The 20,438-nt window shown below is 42.7% G+C and overlaps 1 protein-coding gene across 5 annotated transcripts in view; it reads right to left on the minus strand.

The window, feature by feature from the left end:
- arnt2 (aryl-hydrocarbon receptor nuclear translocator 2) overlaps positions 1-20,438 on the minus strand; it is a 65,256-nt gene that overhangs the window by 35,264 nt on the left and 9,554 nt on the right. For 3 of the 5 annotated variants that reach the window (XM_086296474.1, XM_086296485.1, XM_086296492.1), the window contains exons 3-7: positions 18,266-18,313; positions 16,609-16,659; positions 14,792-15,005; positions 11,648-11,861; positions 5,993-6,095 (exon numbers count right to left, since the gene is read on the minus strand). In XM_086296474.1, the coding sequence (XP_086152600.1) occupies positions 5,993-6,095; positions 11,648-11,861; positions 14,792-15,005; positions 16,609-16,659; positions 18,266-18,313 (630 nt within the window). The remainder of the gene's footprint in view (positions 1-5,992; positions 6,096-11,647; positions 11,862-14,791; positions 15,006-16,608; positions 16,660-18,265; positions 18,314-20,438) is intronic. The other 2 variants (XM_086296500.1, XM_086296508.1) reach the window with 1 other exon arrangement.

A 20,438-nucleotide genomic window follows, 5' to 3' on the forward strand; every position in this document is an offset into this window, starting at 1 on the left:
AACAAGCTAAGAGCACACTCTGGCAATAACAAAAACAGCATGTTAGGGGAAAAAATGGAAAAGGTGAGGCTTTTCTAAGCTCTCAAAGGAGTCAGTGCTGCTTTCATGTCATTTCTGCCAAAGGGTAATGAGGGCTGTGGGGCAAACCGAGTCACATCCTGACACAGAGAAAAAGACAAATTTAGAAACAAACTGGATTTGCAAAGGGTCTGAAGCGATGGCGTGGAGAGAATATACACAGAGGGAAATCCTAATGAGCTGTATACAGAACATCAGCCACCTGGTAAGAAAACTGTGAGACAACATTTCTAGTAATATTACTTAAGGATAAAAAGGCATATAGCCTGAGCATATGTGGTGTGAAAAAGGTCATTTAAAAATCAGGTATGAGCCATATATTGGATTTTTCTTTCGTGGCATTTAGAAGCCTGGTGAGTGCACTTTCACAGCTGACTAGGTACAAATCTAATGTTACAGAAGAATCAACAAGTCATCACTGTAAAATACCTTATCGACAAAATATACTCACACTTCGAAGACTTGATTTAAACCCACTGTATCCTAATCTTAGTAAAGTCAGGATATGTTAACAACGTGTCAAACTCCAGGCCTGCGGGCCACATCCGGCCCGGCGGACATTTATATCCGGCCCGCGAGATCATTTTATATAGATTTATTATTATTGTTATGCATGGCCTGGCGATATGAGGCGCTAATAACACACACAGATCCCATAATGCAGCGCTGCAGCCTCCTTGCTGAACGCTAGGCTACCTGGGAACATTCCCGCGTCAATCAAGTCAAACTTCTGTTATTGTGAAGCTCGCCGCTCACAATGGTGGAGAGAAAAGATTCTGAAAGCAGAGCCTTTCAGCACCGGTGGGAGGCTGAATATATGTTTACAGACATGCTGGTAAACCCATGAGTCTTATTAGTGGAGCTAATGTGGCTGTAATGAAGGAATTTAATTTAAGACGGCACTACGAGACAAAACGTCAGGATAAGCTGAAAAACCTAAACGCAGAAACTACAGGAAGTAGAACCTGACATTTCAGCAGACGTTTGTCACCAGAGCAAAACCACAAAGTGAAGCTGTTGTGAAAGCAAGTTTTATCGTAGCAGAGGAGCCAAATGAGCCCGGTACCGCTCTGAAGAGCTGCAGGATGAAGCTGTGCGACGTCTTCCGTCCAGACAAAAACGCAGATTTTAGCAAATGTGAGCCTGAGCAGAAACACGATTGCTGATCGGTTTGTGAGACGGCCACTGATTTAAGAACACAGTTGTGTGAAAGAAGCAAAAACGTTATTGCATACTCTCTTACTGTGGATGAAAGTACAGACATGATGGACACTGCACAGCTGGCCATCTTCATCCGTGGAGAGGAAATATTGGACATTAATCGATGCACGGGACAACGACAGGAAAAGACATTTTTTTTAAACGTATGTCAAGGTGAAACTGTCCTGGGACAAACTTGTTGGACTTACAACAGATGGAGCGCCGGTGCTGTGCGGTGAAAAAAAGCAGACTAGTCAGACTAGTCAGACTAGTAAAGATGCAGGAGAAATGTACGCTGAGTTAACAGCACATCACTGCATCACACACCAGGAAACGCTGTGTGGTAAAGTCCTTAAAATGGAGCATGTAATGATCACCGTGATGCGAACTGTAAACTTTATCTGAGCTAAAGGTTTAAATCAGCGTCAGTTTGAGTCTTTTATGTGGGAAATGGATTCAGAGTTTGCCCACATTCCTTCATGCAGAGCTCCGCTGGCTGAGTTATGGGAAAGTTCTCAAAACAGTTTTTGAGCTCAGCAAGGAAACCTGTCGGTTCATGGACATGACATGTATGATACGGTGAAGGCGTTTCACGTGAAGCTGTCACAAATGCACCAGTGCAACCTGCCGCACTTTCCCTGTTGCAGTAATGTTGAACCAAGAAGGCGCACTTTGCTGATAAGCTGAGCGCACTGAGTTCACGCGGCACTTTGGTGACTCTGAAGCACAAAAAGAGAACTTCAAGCTGCTTCGCAAACCAATAATAACCAAAGGAATAATATTCCCGTCTGTTTTTATTCATATTTATGTTTAAAAAAAACATGTTTTACTGTGTTCAATAAATGTTTTTCTTGTTTGGCCCACGACCTAAAGTGTGCCTTGACTTTTGGCCCCTGTGCAGTTGAGTTTGATAACCCTGATGTAAACCATGTAAAGATATCAGGCCTTCAGGCCTTATTAGCGCATTGTCTGTGTTATTAGCAAATCCCTATATCAATGCCCCACAGTGAATCTCTACCTTATCGTGATAGAGCGGTTTTGTCTGTCCCAGGGATCCCAGGGGCTATGTTGTCATTCAAATTGATCCTGGGTGAGGGACCAGACAAAGAGGGATTCAGAAAAGCCCTATGAATGTAAAATCCAGGGAACAGTTCACCCATCGTGGGATAGGGTTACCAGGGTCCTGCCCTGGAGCTCGGCCTGGGGAGTTTGACCCGAAGGAGAGCACCTGGTGGCCATGCCTTAGCCTACGGGGCGCAGCCAGGCATACCCCGAAGAAGCGACATGAGCCCACCCTTCTGTAAGCCCACCACCTGCAAGAGGCACCGTAGGCAGATTAGCATTCAGCGGGAGACTGGGGACATTAAGTGGACCATGTTCAGCACATGAAACTGCTTCACTGAGCTGTGGCAGAAATGTGGCCGGTGCCTGTCGTCGTGGTAACCCTAAAACCAGATGGTGGACACTGGAGATGGAGGGAGCTATCATGCTGAAGGAGGAGTCTGAGGATTCTGTGGGTGGAGCCTGATCCATTGCTAGGAGCCATTCGGTCCTCATACAACCGTTGCAAGAGTTTGGACCACAGACAATAAATCAGACTCATTGCCAGTGGGTGTTGGACGGCCCTTTGTCACTGATTCTGTTCATAATTCTTATGGACAGAATTGCTGTCTATATTTGAAAATCACGCATCTTCTAGATGAGAAACACCATTTGCATGAAGTCTACCTGAGCAACTCCAAGTCCAATGCAATAAAATAAAACCATAAAATATCATTTGCTGGACTCTTCAATTGGAATTGCGTGAGATGCATGACAAAAGGTCAATAAATAAACCTCACAGGATCAAAGGTTTACACTGACAGGCACGACATGTGAACAGACTCCTGATTTTTAGTGGTAAGTATTCATCAAAAGGAGCAGTGGTGGTGCCATAGTTGAAGATGTTAAGGTTGTCAGTGGGAGTGAGCAGGATGGACAACATAACATTAGAGAGGGAAGGTTGGGATAGTTTGGACATATGCAGAAGAGAGATGGTGACTGTACTGGACAAAGGAGACTGAATATGAAGCTGCCAGGCAGGAAAAAAGGGGAAGACCATGGATGTACTGAAAGAGGACGGGTGGTGTGACAGAAGACGATGCTAAAGACAGGGTGAGGTTGTGGCAGATGATTAGCTGTAGTGACCCCTAAAGGAAGTCAGTGGGAGAAGCTGGAAAATTCTCCAACAATGTAAAATGTAACATTTTAAGTAAATGAGGCCATTACTGACTGTAGCTAGGCTGTTCCTACAGCTGTGACTTTGATTGTGAATTATCATTGTAGAGTCTTTACCTTTCAATACAAAGTACCTTGAGGCAACTCTTGTTGCGATTTGGTACTATGTAAATAAAACATAATTAAATCAACACATCATTCATTCATTATTCATTAATTTAAAAAAACAACAACATAAAAATAATTGATAATAAGCCATTCCTATTTGAAAAAAATACACATTTTTGAGGTTTGACCATTAACCCTTTAAGACCTACCATAGAACCAAGTCCACCAGAGCTTATATTATATTTTTACATGCTGTGGAGCCATTTATGGGAGCATTTCAAGTTGCTATACATCAATACAACCACTACAGCCTAAATTTTAATAATATGTCTGCATTAAGTGCATAGTAATTACATAAATTGCAAAAAAGTGCAATAAACTACAAAAAAATTGAAAATCGTTTTTGATTTTTTAACATATATTTCTAGTTAGAGAAATTTAAGAGGTTTATCCCTCAAAACTGTAAATACAAAAAAGTTGCACAAAATAGTTTACAACAACAGGAAATTTATTTTGAGTGTCTTTATAGTTTTGTTTTTGAAATACACCAATTTTTATACACTGCAGGAAAAACGAAAATAAATATAATAGTGCAAATTTGCAAAAAAGCAGCATCTGCATCAAAATAAACTATTTCCAGCAGTGCAATATGAGTCCTCAGCATCCCAGAAACGACACAGAAAGTCATAAAGTCAAAGATAACTTTTAAAAACACCAGCATAAGCTCATAAGGCCTTGATGGTAAAAAAACTACATTTCCGCGAAAATGACGTCACTTCCGGTTTCGGGCAGGACATGGCGGACATGCGATAGTTCGCGCTGATGGACGTAGGAAGTGTTACAAGCAGCTGATCGGATCGGCAAAGCGTGTTTCTGGAATATTATGTTTTTGTTGCTGCAAGTGCTTTTTATGCAATTTTTGCAAAGCTGTATGTGGAAGGAGACCGTGACCGAGGACAAGCTGATGGCATAAGATGTAAGTACAACTCCTCCGGTTTCATATGCAAAAAGAATTATTGTGCTAGCTCACGTGGTTGCGGTGCTACCGGGATTTAAAAATAGTTACACAAAACGGAGCGTGCTGCTCCGACCGGCTCTAAAGGGTTAAAAGAAAATATCACTGTTTTATTCACATAGCTTTACATGGACTACACCTCCTATAAGGTGTCTCATAGGCACATTTAGACAAACTGTGCTGTCAGTAAACAGCTTACCAGTGGTAATAAAGCAGTGCTCTACTCTGCCCACATTGATGTAAAAGTCTCACAACAATGACAGATCCCCAACCATTTCTGTGACCGCTTAACTTCTTTCTGATGTGACGTTTATGGGATCTGCTCTGGAGCTAGATTTGCATCTTATATTTCTGGTATAAACACATCCATTAACTGTCCCGGTTTAAATTAGATGTCATTGTCAGTGTTACCTTTTTATAGCTCCTAACACAGTAGGGAGGCTGTTGTGGTTGCAGGATAAGTGACTGCACTCTGCACTTAACAGGCTGCTATTGCTATTGTGTGGACTAACGCTGCAGTGATTAGAGGGAGGCGTAGAGACACATCATTATAACCAGGCTTCCATTTCCTTTCGTCAGCAACCTCAACATCTCAATAGATATTACACTGAACGCAAGTCTCAATCTTGGTCTCACCACTGCCCTATAGGTCTGAGATGACCTATTTCTAAAGGGATCCAGGGGCAACGCAGCAAAGACTAAAACAACAAAGTAGAAAAAACAGAGACGCTCCCTTCCTGCTACAATACATCAAACGCTGCTAAGAATCACTTCATCTGTGCTCGCTTGCATTTCAACAGATTTCAGTCTGCTGACATGCAAGCTCAAGTTGAAAGCAATGAAAGAGCAGATTTGGCCTTACATCAGACTACCCTGCTTTCCCCAAACACTTCAACATTACCCAAATAAATGACTGATGCAGTGATCACTAAAAAGTAACCACTTGAAAAATTCCATGGATCACGTTTACATTATATATGTAAACAATCTGACAAGTAAAACTCATCTGGAATTAAACCCAGAGAAACTAGTAAAATCACACTAACGGCCAAGCTAAACATCCCACCATCTACTCCATAACCGTGCATATGAAGCTTAACCCGGTCGTTACTGTACTATCATTTTGAATGGTTGTCCGACTTTGTCTTATGTGCTGTAATATAAGTTCAATGCACTGCTCTATAGTGCAGTCATTTGTGGGCTGGGGCTCTGGAGGGCCACAAAGGTCGTAGCTGAAATTTAAGTATGTATATTTGGGTGGGCCCACTGGAAGTTTTGGTTTTTAGGTAGCCCACAGCAGTCTTGACCTTTGGGTGCTCGAAAGGCACAAAATCAAAATCCCCCTTCCCCAAAAAACAACTTGGTCACACACACCTCATTCGGCATATGAAGGAGCGTCGGGAGCCCATGCACATCCTCATGGAGGATTGTTGTCCTTCCTTCTTCACCGTTCCCGTCTTCAGGTCCAGAATTCGCCCTGTTGACACACAAACAACATCTTTAATAATAATATTACACATGTATAGTCTGCAACAACACTGCCACGGTCCTGGGTCTTTCGCCCAGTGTTCTGTGTTTTTTGCTCTTTTACGTTCGGTCCAGCACTGCTTTGTTTTTCATTTTGAAATCAGCTTTAAAGCAGTTTGAAGCATCTGGGTGCTAATCCTGAGTGCCACAGTGTTTCATGACAGAAAAACGCATCAAGTGGACATGTAGTTTTATGAGTGGCAGCAGGCGGGTCTGTCTCTATTGATTGTAAGTGATGGCTCGAACACAGTGAAGCTAAGGTGTACTTGTGTACTTTTGCTTTGACAGCAGCAGTGAGTACAGGCTCATCCTTTATCACATTCAAAAGAACGTGTTTACTGATTTCCTCTGTGGTAATGAACCAAACAAATGGCATTGGGTCAGTTTCTGGGGAGTAGATCCATGCAGGACCTTGAGATCAGAATCTATTCAGAGTAAAATGTTTGTTTGATCAACATCAATACTGCCATTTTAGCAATATCCAATCAGTCTGTTGTATCTAGAATGAGTGTTTCAATAAAGCTGCAGTAAAAAGCCTAATTAATGGTCCTGTGACTGACATCAAACCACTTGTGGGATCTAAGTGCACATTAAATCCCTCAACCAATTCTCTTCACTGGCACTGAGACGGGGATGAAAAGAGAGACATTCGAATTGAAGGCTTGAAGAGAAAGCTGATTACTGAGACGGCCAGAAAAAAGCAACTTCACCGACCTCTCAGAAATGCAGTTCATTACTTTTAGTATCCAGAAACCATGAAGCTGACTGGATATTCACACTGGGGGTGGGCGTTATATATTTAATATACTCAAGGAATCCTGAGTTTTCCCCACATATGACGGCTTTATCGTACCCATCAAGTATAAAGTGCTTAAGCGGAAAAAATTCACGTCGAGTTTTTCCCCCTCATGCTGCAAATGCATCATTAATTATGTTGGAATTTTTAAGATCACTCAAGCTGTTCAAGAGTTACGGTAGTTTAAAGAAACACTGGACAAAGCTCTCACAGTGGCAGGTTAGTGGCTTACACAAAGAAAAAGATGGTTTTTTTCACTATTGTTATAAACACAAAAGAGTGCCTTTTTATTTCGCTTTTAATTTTGTCTCATGACTTCTTGCTTGACGTACTTTTGATGATTTTTGTTTCTTAAAGGTGCTGACCACAGGAAGTCTGAGTGCAGCTGATGGTAAAAAAAAACACACATTTCAATTCATTCAGATTTTTTTTTATTCAAAGTAGAAAAAAGTAATGAAGGGTCCATTTGAATGAGTACAGCAGTGCAACTTTAGGCAGTAAGTGGTTGAAGATAACAGTTTTTGGAGGTTATGTAAACATATTGTGATATTAGATTTTTTACACACAAACTTAATGATCCATACAGAGGAAAGAAGGTTAAGCACCATAGTAAACGTGGACCAACTCACTCGTCACAAAAGAACCCAACAACGTCTCGGTTAAGGACCAGAGATTCAGCTATCATAAGGTACAACACACCTTCAAACTGCTTTATACTCTAAGGTATTATATTAGACACACAAATAACCAGCTGATCCCCCGTGAGCAGCACCACATACAACAAACAGGACAAACTAAAAACTAGAGATGGACCGATCCGATATTACGTATCGGTATCGGTCCGATACTGACCTAAATTACTGGATCGGATATCGGAGAAAAATAAAAAATGTAATCCGATCCATTAAATATCACGAAAGCACCTCACAAAACTTGCAACACGCCGTAACTCACCTCAGCACGTTAGCACTCGGAGCAGTATGCATCACGTGATAGAGCGGCTGTGGCATGCGGGACCTGTCGGTGGTCTGGATAGCATGTGGAGCTTCGCTAGCAACCCGGCATTTCATCTCCGACAAAGTTATCCCCGAGAGAAGTAAAGCAAGTGTGTAAGTCCATCTCTGAATGTAAAGCATTCCTGCGTTAAGCTTAACAAGCGATATATGGAGCGACTGCCTCTCCTTGCTGCTACTTCAATCATGAAACTGATCTGTGATCAGCTGATCGGCTTTTCTGTCTCTCTGGTTTGTTTTTGGCCCACTTTGCACCAGAAAGAGGAAACCAGCGGCTGAACAACAGCAGCACGTTTAAGCTTGATCAGCTGCTGTTAGAATGTATTTAATATTACTTTCTACTCGAGGATCTTTTTCTACGTAGCTGACGGCTGTAACTGTGCAGGGGCGGATCTAGCAAAGTTTAGCCAGGGGGGCCGATAGGGCATGAACAGGGAAAAGGGGGCACAAAGACATACTTTTCTTTCTTATTCTCATTTAAAATGTCGAGCTTTTAATAAATAATTATCTGACACCCAAAGTTTTAATTTGATGTAAAATGAATAGAAGTCAATTACTGCATATAGTAACTATTAAGTCTAATATATATACCCTAGTAAGCTATAGTACTTTTTCCTTTGGGAAGGTACCATCTGTGCAGTCTGCAATTTTGTTGAAGAAAGATGTTGAATCTATTTAATATTTCTTGAAAAATAATTGATTTCTGTGCATTTTTTTTCACACTGCATCAAATTAAGGTTGATTACGTTGATTAAGCATCATGAGGTGGAGCGTGAGGGGTGGTTCCCTATTTTTTATTTATTTATTTTTGTTGTTGCTGGGAGTTGGAACCCTATTAGTTAGGTTGCTTAATATTTATGCTAAGTACTCTTTAAAATACCAGAATAGGGAGGATGGTGTAGGTTTAAGTTTATTAGATTGATCAGTATTGCTGAACTATGAAACATTTTTTTTGCATACAGGTATAACAGAATAGCTTTAGTGTAGTTGTTGTTTTAAACTTGAGTATGAACTTATACAAAATGCAGCAAGATATTAAAAAAAACAGTTTTGTTGATTAAAAAACACTATATCGGATTCATATCGGTATCGGCAGATATCCAAATTTATGATATCGGTATCGGACATAAAAAAGTGGTATCGTGCCATCTCTACTAAAAACTACAGGTGCAGCTGTAGTTCAGGAAGGAGTGCAGGAAGTTTGCTTCGATCCCTGGGCCAGATGTTACCGGGTGAGCAGCCGGGTACACCAAAATACCGTCACAGGGAGAGGCAGACCATCACTCACACCTACAGTCAGTCTAGAACCACCTAACCCATAGGTGTCAAACTCTGGCCCGCGGGCCAAATTTGGCCCGCAGCCTAATTACATTTGGCCCGCGAAGCCAAACCAAATGACTATCAGAGCTGGCCTGCTGGTATCATACAGCTAATATATATATTGTTTAGTATTAAGCTTTGCTTGTTCCATATTCAGTTTTTCAGCAAAACTTGTTTGAGTCCATAAGAAAAGATTCATTCTTAAATCTGGAGGAAGATTTGTTTTCCAATAAATATTAACGTCAGCCCGCGACTTTGTTCCAGTTTTGAATTTTGGCCCACTGTGTGTTTGAGTTTGACACCCCTGCTCTAACCCTAACCCTCTGCCACACATGTTCGCCCCATGTCTGCAAACTCCACACACAAACGCCGCAGGAGCTTCTTCCTGTGTAGCAACAGTGCTACCCGTTGAACACCACGCTGCCACCAGCATTCTGATAATCATAATCAAAGACTGTACTCGTCTCTTAAATCCAAGCTGGGAGCTGTTTCCACAAGCCTGACAGCCGAAGGCTCTGCCTTCGATTTTACTTTTAAAAACTCTAGTAAGGAAAAACTTCCAGGATGTTATGGGTCAACTGAAGGATTTTCAGGGAGCTTTTAGAATAGTGAGATAAGGAATTACAACAGATGAGTCTAGAAGCAACAAATGCAAAAGTATTTGTTGTATTTCAGCATCACTCAGAGACAAATGTAAATGGCCTGTATTTATATAGCGCTTTACTAGTCCCTAAGGACCCCAAAGTGCTTTACACATCCAGTCATCCACCCATTCACATACTGGTGATGGCAGCTACATTGTAGCCACAGCCACCCTGGGGCGCACTGACAGAGGCGAGGCTGCCGGACACTGGCGCCACCGGGCCCTCTGACCACCACCAGTAGGCAACGGGTGAAGTGTCTCGCCCAAGGACACAACGACCGAGACGTATTGTATTGGTATGTTAGAAATACTGGCAGGTACTAGTTGAAGGACATATCCTCATTAAAAGTGACTGGGATGTGGTTCTGGGGACTTCCACAAAGTGTACTGGGCTAAACTAAATATGAATAGAAAAATAGCATTAATATTTTTGTGTGCCATAATAAAAAAAAGAAAGATGTGAACTGTACTACGACCTTCTCACCAAAAATAATCAACTTTCTGCAATGAGCTACAGACATCAGCAACTCCTTTGGAGAGTTTTGGTCTACTGGGAGCTGACGGATATTGTTCAGTCCTTCCACATCAACAAACTGGAAAACCATGCAGCCACGCACACGATGAGGAGGAGAAGAAGAGGAGTGAATTAAACTCAACCCAGTGACTTCAAAGGCTGTGCGCGTGTGCTCATGTGCTTGTGTACGCGTGCATTCTGGTGTGTTTTCATCTGCCAGAGCTCGACACGGGGATTACTGGGTTACGTGGATTACACAGTACTGCTGGGTGTTCAGAGGCACTCTGGAGTCCACGCACAGACCAACAGGCACGCTTTGTGGTGATCCAGACTACAGTCTGCAGAAGGAGGTTTAAGAAAACAATGCTGCCCTCAAGTGAGCAATCCAAGTATTGCAGAGGTTTTTAGAGTTCCAATGTTACTGTCAGTCTTTCAGCTTTAAATACATCATATGTATGCAGCTAGAATTATAATGTAACACCAAATATAAGAAAGATTAACAGCAGATTTAAACCAGACCTAAATCTTAATAATAGTTTCAGAGTTCCATTTCTAAATGCTAAATTAAAAGGCCTTTGATAAATATTCCACCCTAATCTTAAATGTTCTCCTCTTCTCCCCATTTTGATTCTTCCTCTGTGTCCAACGTTACAATAATGACACTCAGTTCTGCGAGGTGGAGAGGAGTGGTAGATTGAAGAAAGCTGCTCATCTTCCAAACAGCAAGAACCCACCTGTGATCTCCCCGCGTGACAGTGACTCCAAACTGTGGAGCTTCACAAATAAATAACCAAAACATAGCTGGCTGTAGGACGGTTTCAACTGGACCTGAAGCTTAAATGGTGGTACGAATCAAAAATGTCAGAACAGAATGAGAAGGAAACCCAAATGTTTGTGACTCAAGCCTTATGCCGCTGGGTTGAGATGATCAGCTGGCCAGATCAACCACTTCTGTCGTACTGTGTTATGATGAATCCAGTCTATGAAGTCTCATCAACAAATCTTTTCAGAATAAGAGCGAACCCTTCAGACTGTGATGAATATCAGAGTGTTACTTGTTCTAAAAGGTAAGCGTAGTGCAGCCTGACAGGTGGTGAGTGTGTGTAGCAGGTGGTTGTAAAGACGCTCTGCTGCTCAAATCATTTTACGAAACAACAATGATCAAAAGTACAACACGTCAAGCTGCAAGAATTATTTGTGACGATCCTTTCTCTACCTGTCATGGAGTTCTCTGAGGTGCTGAGCTGTTCCCTCAATTTGTCCACATCATCAGGGTGGACCTGCTCGTACAGAGTGCTGCCAAACCACTCAGACTGGGGATGGTTGAGCACTGGTGTCACCGAGTCCGATACATAGATGACCCGACCCGTCTCTGCAGCAACCACAAACAGGAAGCCATCCGCCGCCTCCAAGATCAGGTGCTTTAGTTCCTACAGGGAAAGAAAGGTTGATTAACCAAGAAGCACAAACAAATAGACAAATCAAGCTAATTTCAACCAAATACACAGTGAAAATGTGTTCAACTCAAATTAAGATGTAGTGAGTAAAAGTAAATGTTAATAAAGCATTTAAGTAGATATAAATGTTTATCAGAAGATGGAAACTCTTGATTAACTTAAAATAATTACAGCTCTGGTAATGTTGAAGAAATAGGTTTCCTGTTACTTTGAGCTATAGTCATTGAGATCTGGTAGCATGGCTCCGTGCTGCTGCTCCGTCTGCATATATGGCCGCAGGCAGGGAGAACAGCAGCAAGGGCATGACTGTCAATAGATGCAGTATTAAAGTCAGAAACAGCATGAAGCAGCTGCTCGTTTCCAGCTTGCACTTGGAATCTCTCACGCTTCTTGCGTTTCTTCTTCCTGATGTTGCCATCTCTTAATGTAGGTGTATTTTTCATTACAGCCATCTTCCTCTCACCTGGTTTGCCAGCACCAGTTTGTTTACCTGCATCTGGAAGTCCCACAGGATCTTAACTTCATCCTCAACCACCCTAAGGGGTGTGTCCCATTTTGACCTCAGGACTTCCAGGCCATACTCAGTGCAGATGTTTCATAACACTTGGTTATGGCGTTCTATGTATGCCCTGCCTGCTAGCATCTAGCACCCTGCTCTTATGTGCTGCAGGGATATCGAATGCAGCAATCTTGTTGAGCATTTGGCTGAGGGGGGTTCAGGCCTATGCACACAGAGAGAGCATCTCCTTGGTAAATCCCACACTTCATGCTGACTTTTGGCTTAAAGTTGTCCTCTGGTGTTGTTGGCCACATTCCCACTGAATTTCTAATGAAGGCTCTTAGTGTCCTTTTGGTCTTGTATACTTTTAGGCATTCCAGGATCCATGCGTGAGGTACTGAGTCATTGCCTTTCTTGTAGTCAATTCAGGCAGCGCACAGGTTGGTTAGTCTAGTCTGAAACTCTTGAAAGTGATGGGGAATTCCGACAGCTCCATATTGTTCTCTCTCGTCTTCTCAACATGTTTGTGGTTTGCAAGATTTACGAATCTTGAAGCTGCTGCAAGGAGCTGTGACTGCAAGGCGGTTGGTGCCTCTTGTGATGGTAATTGCCATGAAGCTGTAGAGATGTCCTGTCAGCTTAAGCTTGGTTAAGCATCAGGTGGTTGCCTCCAGCCCTCACTGGAATCACCACCTCCAAATCTGTGGCCGTGGTCCTCAGCCAGAAAAGGGTGGAGTGCCCGCTCTGCATCAGTGTGCAGCTGCTACTTATCCACATCGAAATGAGTCAGTTGAGATAGTTCGGGCATCTGACAAGGACGCCTCCTGGGTGAGGTGTTGCAGGCATGTCCCAGGACCAGGACACATGCTGGAGTTCCCCTGGATAGACTGGATTAAGTGGCCAGGGAGGAGGAGGTGGTGTGGGGTTCTCTGCTTTGGCTGGTAGCCTCCACGACTCAGCCGCAGATAAGGATGGTTGTTTATATCAGATTTACAGCATTTTTTGGGAATGGCATAGTAATGCATTTGGGCTGATTTTAACTCCATTACAAAACACGTTAATTATTCTTTCTGAATCATATTTGTTTATATTAAGTGTTGTTAGTTCAAGGATGATAAAACATGGTGTGATTTTGTTGCATTTACTTTGTGTGTAAGCAAAATGAAAAACAGTAAGTAGCCACAAACTGTTTTTAATTTAGTAGAACTTGAGATGTTGGTCAGAACAACAAGTTGATCATATTACTGTGTACTCAGAATGAGTACGTTGCCCAACTTAGTTATCTTAAGTAACCTTTACTTAGTTTTTTTGAGGCAATGAGTTTGCATAATTGTTTTTTTTTAGTTCTGGGAACGAATGAGATTTTACAGCGTGCAGATTTTTGGTCACAATGGTCACCAAGTGCAGTTTAAAGACCTCTTTTAACAAAAGTGGTCTTTGTTGCACACTAGAAGACAGACAGTATATTGTCAAAAGCATTTGCTTGTCTCCTTTAACATAGATATGAACTTGAGTGACAGCCCATTCTTAATCCTGTCCGTCCATCCTTTGCAGCTGAAACAGCTTTCCACAAGGTTTAAGTGCCTGTTTGTGGGAATTTTGGACCATTCTTCCAGGAGCACTTTGTGAGGTCAGACACTGACATTGGCCAGTCAAGTTCTTTCACACCAAACTCGCTCATCCACGTCTTTATGGATCTTGCTTTGTGCACAGGTGCACACTAATGTTGGAACAGCAAGGGGCCCAAACTGTTCCTACAACTTTGGGAGCATGAAATTGTCCAAAATGTCTTGTTATCCTGAAGCACTACGATTTCCATTCACTAGAACACAAAAACAGCCCCACACCATGATCCCCTCTCCACCAAACTTTACACAGTGTAGTCCGACAGTACTGTTCTCCCAGCAACTCGTCCATCTGATTGCCAGACGGGGAAGGATGATTCATCACTCCAGAGAATACGCATCACTGCTCTAGAGACAACTGGCAGCATGTTTTACTCTCCTGCATTCGACACTTTGCATTGCGCTCTGTGATGTAGTGCTTGCTTTCAGCTGCTTGGCCATGGAAACCCAATCTGCAAAGCTCACTCTTCTCCTCTACGCTAATCTGAAGACCACGTGAGGTTTGGAGGTCTGTAATGATGAACTGTGTAGAAAGTTGGGGACCTCTGTGCACCACCCACCTCAGCATCCACTGACCCCATTCTGTGATTTTATTTGGCCAACCTCATCCTTGCTGTTGTTCCCAGACATTCCCACTTCAACTAACAGTTGACTGTTGAATATTTTGTTGTGATGAAATTTCACAATAAAAAATATTTTTCTATGCCAGTTTCAGTTCCACTGCCATCCATCTTTTTGCTGTGAGCAGCTAGAGCTTTGCTCCTCTGACAGTGCAGTACCTGCTCCGTGAGAAAGGAAGGCTTATAGGCGCCATCGGTAGATGTGTTGCCCGTCCCTCTCATGGACTTCATATGGGAAACAGCCATGCGCAGGATGGTCAGCTTATCAGGTTTTCGAGCTAAAGCACTGCAGGTGGGGACCATGTCTGACAGCTCGGTGATGTATTGGGTCATTTTGTTGCGCCGGCGTCTCTCAATCTCACTGTGGTTCTCTCTACAACAGAGAGAAGATCAGTTAGGTGCTTGGAAGATGCAAGTTGAGAACCCCTTGCAGCCTTGGGATGTATCTTATCAGGATGTTTTGGAACTTTAGATGAATAACTGTACAATTTGATCTCAAAGATGCCCTTTGTTGTCAAATTATTATTCTTTATTTTAACAATTCAGTGTTTAAATATTCATCTAAGAAGAAAGCAGTGACAATAACACAGGGCACAAACAGTTAAGGACTTCAGTGGCTCCTCCAAGTATTGTTAAGTACTCTATTTGTAAAAAACACCTATTAGTCTTAATCCTGGACATAATCTCCTGCACTCTGACCATTATTATACAAACAGACACGAGTCTACAACGGCCAGATTAGCTGGTCCCACTTTATTTGGGGAAGACACAAAAACAACCAATGAATCTTTAAGTTGTGTGTGTGCTCCATCGAGCAGGTTACGCTGCAGACTTTACAGATTTACCAGCAGAGAAAGGTTTTTAAAAAAATCCATCATATCGGTGTGGATATACATAAAAATCATGCTGGAGCCAAGTTGGCAGTTTTTATTGACACCTCACAGATTCTCATGAAACTCGCGATTCTCAGAAAATTTTGGGTAAAAATTGAAAAATAAATGGATAAAATAAAATACAAGACAATTGCACAATACCAAAATAAAACATACCAAGCCTGCATAAGCTCAGCACACAAGGGAAGCTCTCGGCTTGGCTTACATCTGTCCCACATGTTGGGAATCCAAGTATGGAAAAAACCATCCTGGAAATCTTGTTAGATGTAACAGCAAAGGTATAACCACAGAGTACAACTAAGGCTCTGTGGCTTCAGATAATAGTTATATTTTACATTTATGGTTTGGCTATACTCATGAAGAGCCAACAAAACACAGAGTGAAGCCAAATCTTAATGCAAGGCTGATAAAGTGCGCTTCTTGCTCGTTTCTGTTATGTAGCAGGAACGTCGACCATGCTGTGAAGCACCCTGTGAGAGGAGAGAAGACTTGCAGTATAAACCTCATGATTCTGGAATTTGCTTTTTATTACTTATGATTATTTTTGATTATTTTAACTTCGTATGAATTCATTACTGAGTTTACTTTTTCCCCAAATTCCAGTGTCTAACTTTACCTCCCTGTTTTTAGTTTGTTTGGTTCCCTTTTGTTTGTCTAACAAAGACCTTCGTGTTCTACACGCCGCTGAACAATCCCAAAGCCCTGCCACAGGATATAAGGCTAAAAAAGTGACTTCAGTGTTGCCATCTTGGATGTGGTGCTCCGATTACCTCGCAGTAGCAGAAGGTGTTTAACTGCTGGAATATGACCTGGTTTTAAAAAAACAAAACCTACAAACTGAGTGGGAATTATTGACTCTTTTAAAACTGTTGAAAAAATGTCTGTGCTCACCTCTCTCGTACTAAAATTGGGTGCGTTTAACAAACTCAATGCTTCCAGTTTTATTTTTAGCCATCTTTTTTGGGAACTCGCTGTGAGCATTTCTAACAACACAGAAGTGTTTTTGTTGTTGTTAGGATCAAAGTGTCTGTTGATCCCTGCATCAATGCAAAATCCTCTTTATGCCCAGCTGGCTAAGCCTACCTGGCGTATCTCTCCTTATCCCCACCAGGATTCTGATCATCATCATCATACCTGCAGAAAGGAGAGGACACAGCATGTAACACGCGTGACAAACATGTAGATACAGGAAAAGTATCAAGAGCAGCTTCACTGTCCATATTCAGCTGCCACGCAATACTTCATTACATGTTCAAGATTGATGATCAATGCGACAAAGTCTGATGTACAAAAATGGACAACAAGATGGTTTCTCAGGTCATGTGTGTTTTTAGGATTGTCACTTGACTCAGCAGTGACTCACAACCACTACTACTGCCACGTCAAGGCACCAACGAACTGAGCCCAGTTACACAGGAGGGTGTTTGCCTCCTTTTTAAAATGAAATTAACAATATTTTTAATTGTTTAATAAATTAAATTAGTGTATCGATCCACTTCATGTTACAGCACGCTACAATACACATAAACCCCAGCATTCAAATGTCATCTAGTGTCAAATTCTACATGAGGCTAGAAAACATCTTGATGGACCACTCATCTCATGCTAAACATTTACTAGAATTTCAATCAAACAATAGCTCATAAGCAAGTTGCAAAAACCCCACAAACCCACTAGTGAATATTGTTTCTACGATTAAATTAAGTCCACAATATCTGTAAAAGTCTTTAAGTTGTTCAGATTCCAACAAAAAAACAAAGAAAAATTAAATAATTAAACTGGTGAATCTGCACCGTCCAACCTCAAGGTGAGTGTGGGAGGAAATGTGACGTATTTGCTTGAGCTTGTATTTTGTTTGTAAAGACATGTCACCTTCATCAGTTCTTAAAACAAATATTAGACCGCATTCAACCCCTAGCAGGGAATATTACCTGACTGAGAACCTTTCACACTCTGCCTGTACACAGGGCAGTGTGTTTGCTCATCCCTCTAACCTTCAGTTCAGGTGTTATAGCCTAAAACAGTACCAGCTCACCCCACCCACCATCCCCCCTCAAAAATAAAAGTGAATTCCTTTTTTCAGTTCATTCTTTTGTGTCATGAAATAAGATGCAAGGTGAATGAAAGCTGTTGCATATGGGAGAAAGCAACGATGAATATGCTGGAGTGGAAACAGCAGATGTACAATGTGCATATGCAGCGGCACATCCTTTCATGGTATGCCTTTCTCAATCCACATGGATCAGACATGAAATGCAGTTCCTTGTGTAGCCAGCAGAGAGCAGCTCCTGCTCTCCATTGTCACTGTTCAACTTCACAGATTCCGTCAGCTCCAAACAGCACTGACTGCTATACTTCAGAACTATCCTACACACTCACACATTACATTGTATTAGAAGGAACAAATGAAAGACAGGCTGAAATGAAAGGAAGTTGTGAGAGGACACTTGAGATGCAGTGAGAGGAAGACTCGAGTCCCCTTTATGTAAAAGAAAAAAGTCCCGATGTGTCCACATCAGTTACAAACAGGGTATCAGGAGGATTCTCAAAACAAAATGGGAATTTTTAGAACGATACCTCAAATTAAGGGACCAATTTAAACCAACATAACTGTTCCAAGAAACCATTAACAACTCATTGCACCTGCCGGTACCCTGAAACAAAAACTGTGTGGTTTTCATGAACTATGTACTCAACAATTTCAGACAGTATGTGTGCCATCTACTGTGAATGTTCTCACCTTGAAAACTTGCTAGGCCCCTCTCCATCTTCATCATCAAAGTCCATTCTGAGAAACAACAACAGGAAAGAGAATTACCACTTCTTAATTTAATTAAGTATGTTTTTAATAAAAAATTTAAAATATTGCATAAACGTATCAGAACATAGCCACAAGCTACGTTTGGCTGACAAATTACAAGCAATTTGTAATTCGTAAGAAGAGGTAGAAAAGCTCCTTTGTCATTGATAGAATACCTACCAATGGTTGGACAAAGCTGGACTCAAAGACAGCGGACGGTAATGAAGAGAAGCAAATGTAGTCAGAAATGAGTGGACTGAACTACCAGAAGGCAACACTGCAGACATTGAGGACAGCTACAAGTACCTAGGAGTCCCACAGGCGAATGGGAACCACAAAGAGGCCGCTGAGAAAGCTGTAACCACCAAGTACCTGCAAAGGGTCAGGCAAGTCCTGAGGAGCTGAACGGTAAGAACTGTCAACACCTAGGCCCTGCCTGTGATCAGGTACCCTGCCCCTGCTCCCTTCACTTGTGAACAAGACCCTAAGATACTTGAAGTCCTCCACTTGGGGCAAGAATCTGTCCTTGAGACAGAATGGACACTCGACCCTTTTCTGGCTGAGGACCGTGGCCTCAGACGTGGAGGTGCCGAGTCTCATTCCCACCGCTTCACACTCGGCTGCGAACCGTTCCAATGTGAGCTGTAGGCCATCACCTGATGAAGCCAACAGAACCACACCCTCTGTGAAAAGCAGTGTTGAGATTCTGAGACCACCAAAGTAAAAGCCTTCCACTAGGTGCAGCAGCTTCAGCAATCAGAATCAGAAGGACTTTATTTATCCCCGAGGGGCAATTAAGATACAACAGAGCAGCATGGCGTTGAAGATAAGGACAGGGCATAAACAGGCACACAGAATATACAGTATATACACAGTTTTAAAATTTAACTGACTGAATAGGTGAATAAATAACTGTAAGTGACTAAAAGTGAGTCAAGTGTCACTTACAGTTATTTATTCACTTTAATTTGGAGATGCTGAACTCAGGTGCAGACTCAGTGTCCCCAGTCTCAGATGCTGCTGACGCTCTGCCGGAGGTGTGAGTTTAAGATCTAGTGGGCCGGGGCCTCTGCTAGGTGTTCCCAGCACACCCTCACTACACGTTTAGGTGCGCCAGGTCTGTCCAGCATCCTTCCCCAGCAGGTGGTGATGAGTTGACAGCACAGCTCCTCTCTTCACCTGAGTGTCCAGAACATTAGGCCACAGGTCTGGTGATTGATGTTCGAATTTATAATCGTATGACCAGACCTGCGGCTGAGGGTGTCTTGGTGCCACGTGCACTTCTGCTCGGATACGGTGTTCATTATGGACAAACTGTGGTTTACAAAGAAGTCCAATAACAAAACATTGCTCGGGTTCAGATCCAGGAGGCCATTCCTCCTAATCACGCCCCTCCAGGTCTCACTGTTGTTGCCCACATAAGCGTTGAAGTCTCCCAGTAGGACAATAGAGTCCCCAGCACCCTCAAGCACCCCCACCCAGGAACCCCAAGAAAGCTGGGTACTCTAAACTGTGGTTCAGTGCAGAAGTGCAGGCAACAGTCAGGACCTATTCCCCAACCAAAGGCGCAGGGAACAAGCCCTCTCATCCACTGGGAGAAACCCCACATTACAGGCAGCAAGACGAGGGGATAGTACGATACCACCCCGGCCCGGTACCTTTCACCAAAGTCAACTCCAGACTGAGACAGAGTCCAGTCTCTCTCCAGGAGAGTGGTTCCAGAGCCCAGGCCGTGCATGGAGGTGAGCCAGACTATATCTCGCTGGTACCTCTGTCAAACTCATGCACTAACAGGCTCCCTCCCCACCAGAGAGGTGACATGCCATGTCTCAGTCACTAGTTTTGGTAGTTGGGGGTCGGTCCGCCAGGGCCTCCGCTTCTGGCCGCCGCCCAACACACTTTGCTACCAACCCCTATGGCGCCTCCTGCGAGTGGTGGGCCAATAGGAGCATGGGCCCATTTCCCTTTTTCAGGGTTAGGGTTTGCTGTTAAGAATACTTGCTGGAGAATTAAAACTGTTATGCACACTGTCTGCAGGCAACAGAGAAGATTTTTAGCTGTTCGTTACCTTGACATCATTTCGAAACCACACAAACACGTGAACACGTTCACA

Source organism: Aulonocara sp. 'chitande type north' Nkhata Bay, linkage group LG1 (assembly GCF_057382095.1).
Source record: "Aulonocara sp. 'chitande type north' Nkhata Bay isolate Kocher_YH1m ecotype deep benthic linkage group LG1, A_spYH_male_GT1.1, whole genome shotgun sequence".
Lineage (NCBI taxonomy): Eukaryota > Metazoa > Chordata > Actinopteri > Cichliformes > Cichlidae > Aulonocara > Aulonocara sp. 'chitande type north' Nkhata Bay.